Below are 13,237 nucleotides of genomic sequence, written 5' to 3' on the forward strand. Positions count from 1 at the left end.
GAGAAACAGACTCCCCGCTGAGCAGGGAGCCCAATGTAGGGCTCTATCCCAGAAACCTGGGATCATGACCTGAGCTGAAGGCAGATGCTTAACCGACTAAAACACCCAGATGCCCCCCTCCTTTTTTTTGATTCCTAAAAATTGCCTCTCTTTAAGTTATCTGTGTCTGAAAACGGAACTCCAGTGACTGCTCAGGAGACAGTGCTCCTTATCAATTCGCATTAACTCTCCAGTGAAGTTTGCCTAATTTTCAAAGACTGTACATCTAATAGAGATGAAAGGTTGAACATATGCGATGAAAAGAAGAAAAAAAATTAGGTGGCAGTTTGCTTTTAGATTTTATATTTATTTCATTAAGCGGATTTTCTAGCCTACAAATCCTGCTCCTCTGAGATCCACTTGCAAATGTGGCCATGTCATTAAATTCATAATGACGGCTATTAGATGTATCTGAGCATTGACCGGATAATCAGTGATGAACCAAGTATGAGTGTTTTTATTCCATTTGCTCAACATTAATAAGACTCATCCTGAAAGGGGGAAAAATTCGGTATGAATTTAAAGAGGAACTCATGTAATAGGCATCGAGGAGCTGTATACAGAACAAAAAATAAGCCACTCTCAGCTTCTCAGCCCTGGATACAGGAAACACATTTTCTCTCAGAAACTGATTTCCTCTCAGTCCTTGTAATTATTTGCTATAATCCTTTTGTTTTTTTTTTCCTATTCCTTGGGTTTCTTGTGGTTGGAGACCTCTGATGCCTGAAAGGGACCTTTGAAAATGACATAAACAGTGTTTCCAGGAATTGAAGTGTTTGGATTTTTGTCCTGATAGATGCCAATGAATAGAAATAAATGAATGCTTTTACACCCATAGAATAAAGACTCTAAATCCTATCACTGTGGTAGGTTGTGGGTCAGAAAGCTCCCTGTAGAAGCATATTTAAGATTTAGAAAAAGCCAACTCATTTCACTGTGAGCCTGTGAATTATGATATGCTCCTTGAATAATGACAAAGCACATTTCCTTAAGCATATAAGCTAATAAAATTAAGCCCAGATTTACGAAAAACAGATTTAAAAAAAAAAGCCTTTGGATAAACTCTGCCAGATTAGAGAAAATTTTGTTTGCAAACTGAGTTTTTTTTTTTTTTTTTAAGCCTTCTTAAAGCAAACTGGAAGGTACAGGTAAGTAAAGAGTCAAAAGCATGATTAGTGAATGCCTTCTGTGGTTAGGAAACACTAGTAAATACTAAGGAAAGTACAAAGGAAGCAAACAATACAAATTCTGCCCTCAGAGATAGAAGAGATTTTGCTTATATGTGGAGTTTGCTCCTCAGCACTGGTTGCATGTTGAGTCCTGAAACCAAGGGAGTAGTCACATCTCAGCTCCTTATCATAAATAAGGAGGCCTCTTTGGCCCCATACTTAAGTGGAAAGCTTACATAAACCATGGATGCAACTCATTCCAAAGAAAGGAGCCATGGACTCTGTGACTTTCAGGTAAGCAGGTAGCTCATTTAGCAGTCTGCTAGGATAGATGGGGTCCTATTCTATTGTCACTGCCTGTCAGCTGTACCTATCATTTGGTATCCCTAAATCGGGCCACTTTTTTTTAAGAGACAGAAAAAGAGAGTGTGTGAATGTGGGCATGTGCGGGGGGAGGGGGGAGTGGGGGGGTTGGGCAGAGGGAGAGAATCTTAAGCAGGCTCCACGCCCAGCATAGAGCCTGACACAGGGCTCCATCTCTCCTTCCTGAGATCATGATCTGAGCCAAAATCAAGTCAGATGCTTAACTGCCTGAGCCACCCAGGCACCCTGGACCCCACATATTCTGCCAAACCCTTGCATCGTAGACATTGATACTCTGAAACTGAGGCTCTCCTAGCCAGAGATCACAGTATAGTTAAAGCTCTCCTCTTTCTTGAATCCTATTTGTCATGATGACTCAGTTCATACATTAACTTTTCTGAGATGATTCAGTTTTTTTAACCCGAAAACCACCTAACATATTTGATTAAATAACATTATTAGTTAATCCAGAGTGATTGGATCACATGAGCTGGCTCAAAAAGACAAACCTTGGTGAATATATAACTGAAGAAGAGGCCCATTGGTTTAGTTTCCTTTCCCTTCCTCAGTGTTAAGAAGTTAAGAGAAAAAACCCTTTGGGAATAGTCACAGAGAGGCTACGTAGTCAGTCAGAAACTCCTGCTGGGGAGACTGAGCAAGTAGTTGCTCAATCAATGTATGCTCCATGAATACATAGGTTATGGGTCCAAGGGAGATACGTGCTGGTAAAAAAAAAAAAAAAAAAAAAAAGAATTGGTGCCATTTTTGTTGTTCAAAGCTTTTATTTTTTTCTGAATATTCATATTTATACTTGTGTCACCATCTACACTGTGGCTTTTTAAAGCCTGAGCCACTTATAATCTAGCCCCAGTATAATCATCATCCCTTCACTCTTAGAATTCCTTTTCCCTTGTCTCTTTGCCTTTGTAGGATTTGTATAAAAGGAGGACCTTGGAAAAATCGATACTTCCTGTGAACGAGAGAGACCATCTGAGCAGTGCCCCAAACAGGATTAGGCAGGTAAAACCAGTTGGCGAGCAGATATATTACGATCTCTTGGACCAAGGTAGAGTTGTGTGCATGTCTAAAATGTCATGCTGACTCACCAATGGAAGAAGGATCATGTGGGTTGACCAGGGTGAGGTAGGACTGTCCACAGGATTGTGTGAACTGTGGTGGCGGAGGCAAAGTATATAACATTCAAAGTATATAACATTCATATAACTAAACACTTTAGCTAACTACTTTGCTAAAAATGGTCTACACTCTAAAAGACAAAGATCTAAGCTCTTTTAACATTTTCTTAAACTGACAATTCAAGTCACTAGTAAGTTAGTTCTTACGGTTTAAAATGAAAGCAAATGGCCATAGTGATGTGTAGAAGACAGCTGAACTGCACCAGTATACTTGAATTTTTTAAATTAAATTCTGAGTTACCTCACCTTATAAAAATACATGTCAATATACTAAATACTCCACAAAGACCCAGGATGGGGGAATATTTAAAAATACACTTCTCTTGGATCAGCACCAAAAATATCATGTTTTCTGTACAACCCGTTACAAGTTTTTAAGTGTGTTAAAATTATTTCTGATAAAAATTACAAAGTCCACATAGATCAGTAAAGACGTATCCAAACAACTTTCAAATATATTTTGACATCAAGGTTAGGCATGTCGCTTGGAAGGGCATTGGAATGTGTACCACTGGATTTCTACTGTGAAACTTTTGATGTCAACCTTGTATCACGGGGATATGTCCTATCTCACACAAAGGAGGCACTGGTACTTGGGAACTCAAAAAAATTATTAGAACCGTTATGGCTGAGGTGAAGAATTTGTGCAGCCTTCCACAATTTCAAAGAGGTAGTGATAGATACTTGTCCTCCTGGCAATATCAAAGGCCGTTTCTTCCAAGTTGTTTTTCAGACCTGGTTTGATGTAGCGGTTCATCAGGAGGAGCTCCAGGGTATCTTTGCTGTCCCTGTTGCCGGCGGCGAGATGTAAGGGGGTCAAGAGGCCTTTTGTTTGGGCATTAATATCTGCATCGTGCTGGAGTAAGAAAGAAGCTACTCTGGTATTATTCCACTTACAAGCACTGTGCAGGGGTGTCCAGCCATCCACAGTCACTGCATGGACATCTGCCCCTTGTGCGATCAGCTCACGCACCACGTCTAAGTGTCCACTGTAGGCTGCTCGATGAAGAGGGGTATATTCATCTTCATCTCTAGCGTTCACGTGAGTGGCCTTTTCAGACAGCAGTCTCCGCACTGTGGTAAGCTGAGAAGAAAAGGGACCTTTTCAAAACCCAACGTGACCCAAAACAGTAAATGAAGAAAATTAAACTGTCTAGTGGTGTTAATTTTTTTTTTAAGTTCCATAAGAACTTGTTAGCAGAGGACTTTAAGATAAAAATGATTTAAGATTTCTTTGGGGGGCAGATGGCCACAGATTTAAGAATGCACAAGTTAGTGTTAACCACACTCTTGCTTCCTAAGAATGTGACTCTCTGAAAATCACGAATCAGTATCGAATGTATGACTATCATGCACTTACTCCTGGCCCAATTAAGGCCCACTGCATATAAGCTTTAGTCCTAGATGAATAATACAGACTATAACTGTATTTAATATTTTACACTTCATTAGTGAAAACCTAATAACTGATTTTTCTACAGTAGGATTATCGCAACAATATACATTGTGCATAAAACTTTGAAAAATAAATTTCTTTCTCAGAAGAATACAACGGTAACGAGGAAATCTAGAGATTAAGGAGCTCAACTCCTTCAAACTAAAACAACCTTAGACACATGTTTTCAGGAAGTGATTTTCAGTTTGGTCTCTGGATCTCTGGTGGGATGCAGTATGCTCCTGGGTGAAAAAGTTATCCAAAAAATGCAGGACCTTTTTGGTTATTAATTTACTACCACCAGCATGGAAGAACTTAGTAAAATGAAGTAGAAGTGGCTGAGTGGGAAAAATATATTTGATGATACTTCTTACATGATACTGGGCAAATTGATATTCCTGAATCCCATTTTCTTAAACTGTAAAAGGGAAGAATATTACTTATTTTGTGGGGATATATGAGGATTAAATTAAATAATGTAGTAAAGCACATGGTATAGTTTATATTCAAAACATGTTAATTCCTATCCTCCCTCTTCTAAATGATAGTTGTCTCTATGATGATCTTAATGACTTAATATAAATGATTTAAAAATACAGGTGATTTCTTGCTAACTTTATAATTATCCCTTAAATTTCCAAATAATACCCAGTAGGATGCTTTGTGACTTACTATGTCCTTTCATGGACATTGCCTCATTCGATCCTCAAATCCTGTATAAAAGATACAGGTATTATCATGGCCATTTTTATAGGTAAGAAAATAGAGGTTCAGGAACAGTAGGATTTACCCAAAGTTACAAACCAAATAGAGGTTCAGGGACAGGTCTTCTGGCTCTGAATCCAGTACTTTTCCTACTATATTATGGTTTCCTCTTTAACTGTTTTGTTTGTTTTTTTACCCGATTTTTTTCCGCAGCCCAAAGAAGCAATTTGCTTGGATCTTTTTCCATCTTTTTTTCTTGCAATTGATACCACTCTTCAGTTTTTTCATCTTGCTCCTCGTCTTCGTCAGAATTCCCTACCCAGAGACTTTGGGTACCAGTGGGAATAAGGTGTCCATGTGTTTCCAACAATTCAAGTTGGTTAAAATGTTCAGAAAAGTCCAAGGAATTTTCTGGGTCTGGTTTTCCATCATCATTTACTTTCCCTTTTTCCATTTTTACTATGACACTAAATACAAAACATTTCAAATGCCAGGGTATAAATAATCTTTCTAGAGGTGAATTATATCTGCTTTATTTTATCCATCAAGATCTGGAAACACAAACACAAAAATTATTAGCAAAACAGTAACTGTTTATCAATTACAAAGTCTTCCAAACATGCACAATAAACCCTGTCTAAACTTTTTGGTTTTATTGGTAGTCTTTACATTCTCTAAATACCAGAGCTGAAATTTGTTATCTATACCTTTAATGGTTAAAACTCCTTATTTTTTCTTCTACTAAGTCAATGGTTATATTATTCTGAATCTATTGGTTTCGATACTATTGTATTATACTAAGAGTGATAAATGCTTAAAGCTTTTAAACCATAATTTAAAAAACAGGCACATTCATGATTTTTTTAACTAGACACACAGATGATGTAAAGCAGAAACAAAAACTTTTAGTTTCTAATAAATTACTTCAAAGACTTAGGCATTCTTAGAGACGGAATAGCCCCAAGGAATCTGTACAAATCTCTCATCAATCCAAGTATCTTCATTATAACATCTGTAATAATTATCCTATTTCTACTTTAATAATTTCAGCTTGGGAAAATTCACTGCTTTAAAAAGGAGTCCCATTCATTGATAGACAACTATAGTTCTTAGTTGGCTTCTTGTTCTGAACTGAATTTCAGCTGTCATTCACCATTCAACAAATATGAATAGAATGCCTGGTCCATGCCAGTCTTTGGGTACTGGGATTCAATAATGAACAAGGTCCATGTCTTAACCTCAGGAAGGTTATTGTCTAGTGGAGGTGACTGGCAACAACAGCATGAGCTGTGCCATGGCAGGATTCTGTCCAGACACAATGAGTATACAAGAGGGTTATAATGAACACAGTCCTAAAGGATTAGAGAAGGCTTCTTGAAGGAAGTGACATTAATTCAGCTAAGCTGACACATTAATTTATAAACCAGTATTAAAGAGTTACACAGCTTATTAAATCTTAACCAATTTTTAAAAATGCAAATAATAAATATCTTTTAAAAATACCATTTCTCAGGTTCCTGATTACATTTGTTGAAATCCTACCAGTCTTTCAAGGCTCTTCTCAGATGTTTTCTCTTCCATTGAGTCTTTCTTGAACTTCCAAATTAGATTTCTCTCTGGTAGCCTTTTTTGTTCTACCTATTATCTTATTTCAGCACTAATTATTTCCTTAGAAGATTATAAGCTTAAGGATAGAGACTGTATTTAACTTATATTTATGTCCTACTTATACAGAGGGCATTAATATTTGTAGAATTAAATCTAATTAAAGCCCTATCACTTAATTTTGTTTGGAATGGCTACTGAGAAGTTCCAGAGTTGGACTTCCCTTAAGATACTAAATTCTTTCTAATTTCACAAGTTTAACAGTATTCAATCCTAATGTGGCATTAGATTTTACTCGTGCCAAAAGTACTAACCTTAGGTTTAAATTTATCACTTATGACTAATAGCGTCTCTGGGCCTGTTACTTCATTGTAAAATATAATGACTGTACTAAAGGATTTCCAAGTTCTTCCCAGCTTTTCAGAGTCTACTGAGACCCATCAGAATTATGTTTTATTAGTTCTTCTGGAATTTTCACTTTTTATTATTGAAGAATTGATGATATACAGTGTTAGTTTCAGGTGTACAAACACAATGATTAGACAATTCTATACATTACTCAATGCTCCTCACAGTATACCGTATTACAGACTACACTTACTGTATTGTTGACTATCTTCTCTATGCTGTGCTTTTCATCTCTGTGACTTATTTATTTTATAACTAGAAGCCTGTACCTCCTCAAACCTTTCATCCATTTTGTCTATCTCCTCACCCCTCTCCCCTCTGGTAACCACCAGTTTGTTCTCTGTATTTGTGATCTGTATGTAGGAACTCCCATTGGGGTTCTCATTTTTTTTACTGTCAAACTATTTCCTGAACCTTGCAACACAAAAATGATCCTACATCAGTTCATTAAACACTGTGAACAGATACCGTAAAGTTCATTTAATTATATCAAATACAGAAACAATAAGGCACATATTTTATCCTCCTTTCCTTTCTATAAAAACTCCCCCCACTTTTTAAAATAAATTCTGAACTTACTGCTCCAGATACAGTAATCACATATAAAATTTCTTTTCTAATTTTAGATGATTTAATTTAAAGAGTCAAACCTAGGTGCATCTCCCTGACTCAGGATTTTAAAAAATCGATTAAGATTCTTACTCGATGATCCTCAACCAAGAAGAAATAGGGTATGTTTAAAAGAACACATTTCGACAGAGATCTAAACTATGTCAACGCCTCACAAATAACTCAGTGACAGATGCGGTCATAAACCCCTTTTTACCGGTGAAGGCGCCGAATAAAACAACCTGCCCTACATTAGGGACGCTTCAATGGAACTAAAAGGTCAAGTTTTCTAATTCAAAAGTTTCACATTATTTTTTTACTGTACTATTATTTTACTGCTATCAGCACAAAGCAGTACAGATGTGCTGAACCCGGGATCCAGGGGTGAAAATAAGGGGAAGCAGGGAATAAATGGGTCCGAATACTCTTAACTCTGGGGAGTGGGAGTGAGGGAGAAGGCCCCCAGTCCCGGCCCTCTGGCACCGATGGTCACTTCCCAGGCCCGGAGTCGCGCCTACGGCCTTCCAAACAGCCAAGAGTGGGGAAGCCGCTCCAGCCCTACCCTGGACCCACGACGCGGCCCGAACTGCAGGGCTCATTCGGGGTCGACAAGTGACCCGCCCCCAAGGGCCCAGCAGTTTTTAGGTGGCGCGAGAGGATCAAGGACCGCGGTCCGGGCCAAGTAAGAGCTACCCACCTTAAAGAAGGGAAACATCGCCGTCGCGAACCTCGCTTCCGGGGTCGTCCCTCGGCTTCTGAGGATTGGCTCCTGCTTGAGGGCGGGGCGTCGCCGCTACTTTCCCGGCTCGCTCACGGCATTCGGCAGCCAATGAAAGCCGAAGAAGACTTGGAGCGCTACGTCATCAGAGGTATCGCGAGAGAAAGAGTTGCTTTCCCCCCCCCCCCCCCCCCCCGCCTAATTCAGGTTTATGGCCCCGCATGTTCTTTTTAACGTGCAGGCTCACGAGGTGCAGTTGCTTTTTTTCTCACGAATCCCGCTCCTTCTTCCCGGGTAAAAGACAGCCTGGGGGTCTGGTGCGGGGGCTTTGGATAGTGTAGGTGTGGGGTAATTTAGGAATCGTACCGCCTCCTATTTTATGGGATCCCGGGCGGAAGCCCTAAGGGGATTGACTCTCTGGAAAGAATGGGACGGGTCAGCTAAGCCCTGGAGGGTTCTGATTCTGGCTTCAGACAGTTGGGGGTGGGGGTGGTGTGTTGAGGCTTAGAATCTGGAAGAAACCAGGAGTCCGGGCGTGGGAGGGGTTCCCGGAATATTTTGGCCCTTTCCACTTGCCTTGCGGGCGCATGGCGTTTCTCCGCGGAGCACATGTTTGTTTATTTACACTAGTTCTTAAAGGTTGGGCCCTTCTCTTTTCGTTTACTGGACCATTGCTTTAAACGGTCCTGTGGTTGAGCAGGAATTACGGGATTTTCTCGACGCCCCAGGGTAGCCTGTGCAGGCTGTTTAAAACATTCTGCATGTCCAGAGTTGTTTGTGTGCTAAACCAGAACTGCTGTATGTGTCCCTTTCTGTCCATTTATCTGATAAACATTAGTTTCCAATAGTTTAATCATAATGGTGAAATGGTACTGGAGATGTGCTATTTTCTATTGTTAGCCCTTAAAAAATAAAAATATAGTACGGGCGTAGATGAAAATGAGATTCCCCAAATTGGTGGTTTTTTAAAAGAATATGTTTTTACAATAATGTAATTTTGCTTTTAGAATTTGCTAGAATTTGGAATCGAGTGAGTTTTCTGACGTATTTGATCACACAACCCAGGAGTACTTGGAGAGAAAACTGGTTCCAGAGGAGCTGGACTGACCATAAAAATGAGTCCTGCGGATGCCCTGTAAGAACCTGTCTTCTGGGATCTTTTTTGTTGCTTTGGATTCCTAAAGCGCATCAACTATGATCACCATGAACGAAAACATATTTAAAAAATTAGCAGTAAATAGCTTGCCTATGAACAGAAATGTTAGTCATTAAAAAGAATATTTAGAATGTTAAAAAATTAATGTGTTTGCTAACTAAAAGATAATATATAGCTATAGATTGAGGCCTTGCAGTAATTTGGTGTATTAGTGTAGTATATAAGTTTATATTCTTAGGTTTTGTCTTGAAATATTAGCGCTATCAATATTCTTGAACTTTTGTGGGGAAGTCACACTGGTCAAGGCAAGCCTGTTTAAGCAGATTGCTAGAGTAGTAAATTGCTCTAGCATTGAATAAATTGGAAATGAATTTGAGTAAAATGAAAATCAATAAAAGAATCAGAAGTTATGTGGAAAAAGCTTTAGACTTGGAGTGTTTCACCCCGATTTCAGTTCCTTGGTTAATACTGTGTGACCCTGGGCAAGTTAGCAATTCTCTGAACCTTGCATCAATTTCTTCACTTTATGTATATAATTGGAACAAAATTGCCTTTCTCAGATTAATTTAGATGTTTAAATGAGAGAATTCATTTGAAAATATTTTATAAATTGCTATGGTTGCATAGGGTAATGTGATTTTGAAAGTATTCTGATCAGCCTGTGTGTGTGTAGCAGTTAGAACTGTGTGCATGTATTTCATCTTTGAAGTTTCTGAAGAGAAGTCTTTTCTGGAAAAATCTTATATATAAAGATTTCAATTTTGGAGATATATCTAAAAGTTGTTTTAAGTTCATTATGGTTTAGTGAAAATAGACTGAGTGGTTAAATCCTGTTTCTTGCACTTATTTGTGCGATAAATTAATTTCTCTGTTTAGTTTTCTCATTTTTCAGAGATAGAAATACCTATTTCTTTACATGTGGAAGTTGAGAAGAGATCATAGATACTTAAGTATTTTAAAGAAAGGTTTTTAAAAATTTTTTTTAAGATTTTATTTACTTATTTGAGAAAGAGAGCTCGAGTGGGAGGGAGGGGCAGAGGGAGAGGGAGAAGCAGGCTCCTCACTGAGCAGGGATCCCGGAGATACATTCCTGACCTGAGCGGAAGGCAGGCACTTAACCAGCTGAGCTACCCAGGTGCCCCAAGTATTTTAAAGAAAGTTAAAAGTTACATTAAACTCCCTCTCGTGCTCTCTGTCTCTCATTCTCTCTCTCTCAAATAAATAAATAAAATCTTTAAAAAAAAAAAAGTTACATTAAACTGAAGAAGGTATTAATAACTACAACATTGCTGCTTCACATGAGAGTACCTTTGGATACTACCAAATTCAAATGGAATTGTAACTCTATTTTGTTACTTGGCCAGATTTGTTAATGAAACACTAGCTTTATGTAGGGAATAGAATCAAGCAGGTGTCTTTAGGGGCTTGAATGTAAGTTACTAGTTTTTTGGGACAAAATCTACTTACAAAGTAAGAAGAGCTTTTTAAATTAAGTCAACTCTGATTTTCCTTGAAGAGTGCAAAATAGATAAATAGCAAGTTTAGATATGGGGTCAAATCCTCTTGGGATTTCAGGATGGAACAGAATTGGAAAACAACGAAGCTTTTAGGTCCAGGGTCCAAAGGAGTGTGTAACACTGGAGTTATAATAAGGTTATACTTTTTTGAAAGGAGTCACAGAATCTTTTTAAAGTTCACGTGTGTTTGTTCTGTTTTGAATTAGGTGTAGGCAAACTATGTAACACTGAAGATCTGTTGAATGCTTCAAATTTTCAGACCTATTTTAAAAGCTATTTTAAAAAAGTGATTTTACTGTATAACTACTATTATATATCTTCTAAATTTAGGTTTTAATCTTCTTGAGCATCTTTTAATGAATTATATTGAAATGTTTCTTCTTTTTTTATATAGTGATGATGAAAATACATTTAAAATCTTAGTTGCAACAGATATTCATCTGGGATTTATGGAGAAAGATGCAGTCAGAGGAAATGATACATTTGTAACACTGGATGAAATTTTAAGACTTGCCCAGGAAAAGGAAGTGAGTTTGGTTTACATTTTTTCAGTTTCTACTATGCTCCCTTAGTCAATAGACTCTTTTCCTTTCTTAAAGTTGGAGGTTTGTTTTATAGGCTCATGTGCTCACGTTGCCTGCTTAAATATCAATATACTACAAATCCAAAGTAGATTTTAAGTGTTTTGTGACCTTAATTCAAGTAGGAGTTGGTTTTGTTAGAAGTTTGTGAAAGTTTACACATATTTATGGGGTTGTTTACTGAGTGCAGGATCCTGTGGCACTCTCTGTTTGAAATGGAAAGATGACTCATCGTTTCTGTTTGCCAAGAACATACAGGATACTGGTATGTGAGGTAAGACAAATGTCCATAATGCTCAGATGCAAGGTCTTGTGTGGTAAGAACCATAAGAAAATTACAATCAGCTTTTCTGGGAGTTTAGAAGTAGAAGAGATCACATATAGAGGATAGCAAGATCAGTTTAATGAACGAGGTGGCATTTAACTTGGGCTTTGAAGAATGAGTAGGCTTTTGATGGGTGAAGAGCGTAGAGAATGTGCATTTCACAGGAAGCAGGAAGAAGGGCACAGAGGTGAGACAGTATGAGGTATGTTAGGGGTACAACAGGTCGGTTTGGCTCATTAGTAGGCCATATGTTAGAAAGCGTGCTGAAAGACCAGAAAGACTGTTTGAGCTGCATTAGGAGGGCTTCAAATGCCAGATTGAGGAGTTTGTACCCAATTCAATGGAAAATCTTTTGGCAACAGGGTATAGGGTGAATTGGAGACCGTGGCGTGGGATGGAAAAGAGGAAGTGAATGCAAGAGGTATTTCAAAGATTAGATTTGCATACTTCAGGGGTGAAGTTGAGGGAAAGGGAGAGGACAATGTCTAGAGTGTGTTAAATTTGGGAGGGAAAGGGAGAGGACAAAGTCTAAAGTATGTTAAGTTTGGGTGAATGGTGGTACCAATAATAGAAATACCTTCTAAATAAGGAAGAGGTACTTCTTTATGTGGGAAGGTGATGAATTCTGATTTAGACTATTTGAGTTGGAGATTCCGATAGGGCATCCAGGTCGACGTTCCAGCAAGCCCTTGAAATGTCCTGGACATTTTAGGAGAGAGTTGGGGAGTGAACATAAATGCTTGTGACTTACAAATTAGTATCTTCAACCTTGACTTTTCCTCAGAGTTTTGTTCAGTTTTTCTGCAGGTCCTTTGGTTCTTCCACCTGAATGTATATGGAAAGTGTTTTTGTGCCTATGTGTTTAGCCTAAAACATTTATCCTATTTTGCTGGACTGCATTGGCTCCCCATTGGTCTTTCTGTTTGCATTCTTTTTCCCTACATCTATTCAGCATAGCAGCCAAGTGAACATAAAACAGATCCTATCACTCTGCTGCTTAAAATCTTCATGTGGCCTTCCATTGACTAAAATAAAATTCAAACTACAAGGCTCAACTTGATCTGGCCCCTGCCAGGAGACTTTTACAACTCTCTGCATCCTTCAGTATGCTCCATCCACCCTAGGATGTTCTACTCTGGGACTGCTGCACGTCTGGGGAGCATGTTTTACCTTTTTGGAGAGGTCTTCCTGGATATCTCCAAACACTTCAGTTACTCTTTATTTTTTTCATAACACCGTCTGAAATAATATATTGAATTGGCTACTTGTTTACTATCAGTCGTCTCCACTAGAAGGTCAACTCCCATGAGAGTGAAAAATCTTTTCTGCTTGTTCATGCTGTATCTTAAAATCTAGGAAGGATCTAGCAAGCAGTAGGTAACTCTTAAAATTTTGTTAATGAATAAGGGAG

General features: G+C 38.3%; 2 protein-coding genes and 1 long non-coding RNA gene across 6 annotated transcripts in view; 2 read left to right on the plus strand and 1 right to left on the minus strand.

Annotated features, from left to right (window-relative positions):
* The window catches only part of LOC141371539 (uncharacterized), a 23,615-nt gene extending 18,364 nt beyond the window's left edge, over positions 1-5,251 (plus strand). The window contains exons 3-4 of the long non-coding RNA XR_012376572.1: positions 2,502-2,591; positions 5,121-5,251. This is a non-coding gene — a long non-coding RNA (uncharacterized lncRNA). The remainder of the gene's footprint in view (positions 1-2,501; positions 2,592-5,120) is intronic.
* On the minus strand, positions 2,334-8,338 carry ANKRD49 (ankyrin repeat domain 49). The gene is made up of 3 exons (XM_025893920.2): positions 8,227-8,338; positions 5,104-5,458; positions 2,334-3,851 (listed from the first exon to the last, which is right to left on the minus strand). Exons 2-3 carry the CDS (start codon positions 5,359-5,361, stop codon positions 3,390-3,392), a joined length of 720 nt encoding a protein of 239 aa, XP_025749705.1. The 5' UTR covers positions 5,362-5,458; positions 8,227-8,338; the 3' UTR covers positions 2,334-3,389.
* A 103-nt stretch (positions 8,339-8,441) lies between these two features.
* MRE11 (MRE11 homolog, double strand break repair nuclease) overlaps positions 8,442-13,237 on the plus strand; it is a 78,105-nt gene continuing 73,309 nt past the window's right edge. For 2 of the 4 annotated variants that reach the window (XM_025893520.2, XM_073887150.1), the window contains exons 1-3: positions 8,442-8,541; positions 9,255-9,382; positions 11,315-11,447. In XM_025893520.2, the coding sequence (XP_025749305.1) occupies positions 9,363-9,382; positions 11,315-11,447 (153 nt within the window). In that variant the 5' untranslated portion in view covers positions 8,442-8,541; positions 9,255-9,362. Of the gene's footprint in view, positions 8,542-9,254; positions 9,383-11,314; positions 11,448-11,525; positions 11,776-13,237 lie in introns of those variants that run through there. The other 2 variants (XM_025893521.2, XM_025893522.2) reach the window with 2 other exon arrangements.

Source organism: Callorhinus ursinus, unplaced genomic scaffold (assembly GCF_003265705.2).
Source record: "Callorhinus ursinus isolate GAN/ISIS: 27379988/994484 unplaced genomic scaffold, GSC_fseal_2.0 scaffold76, whole genome shotgun sequence".
In the NCBI taxonomy this organism is placed as follows: Eukaryota; Metazoa; Chordata; class Mammalia; order Carnivora; family Otariidae; genus Callorhinus; species Callorhinus ursinus.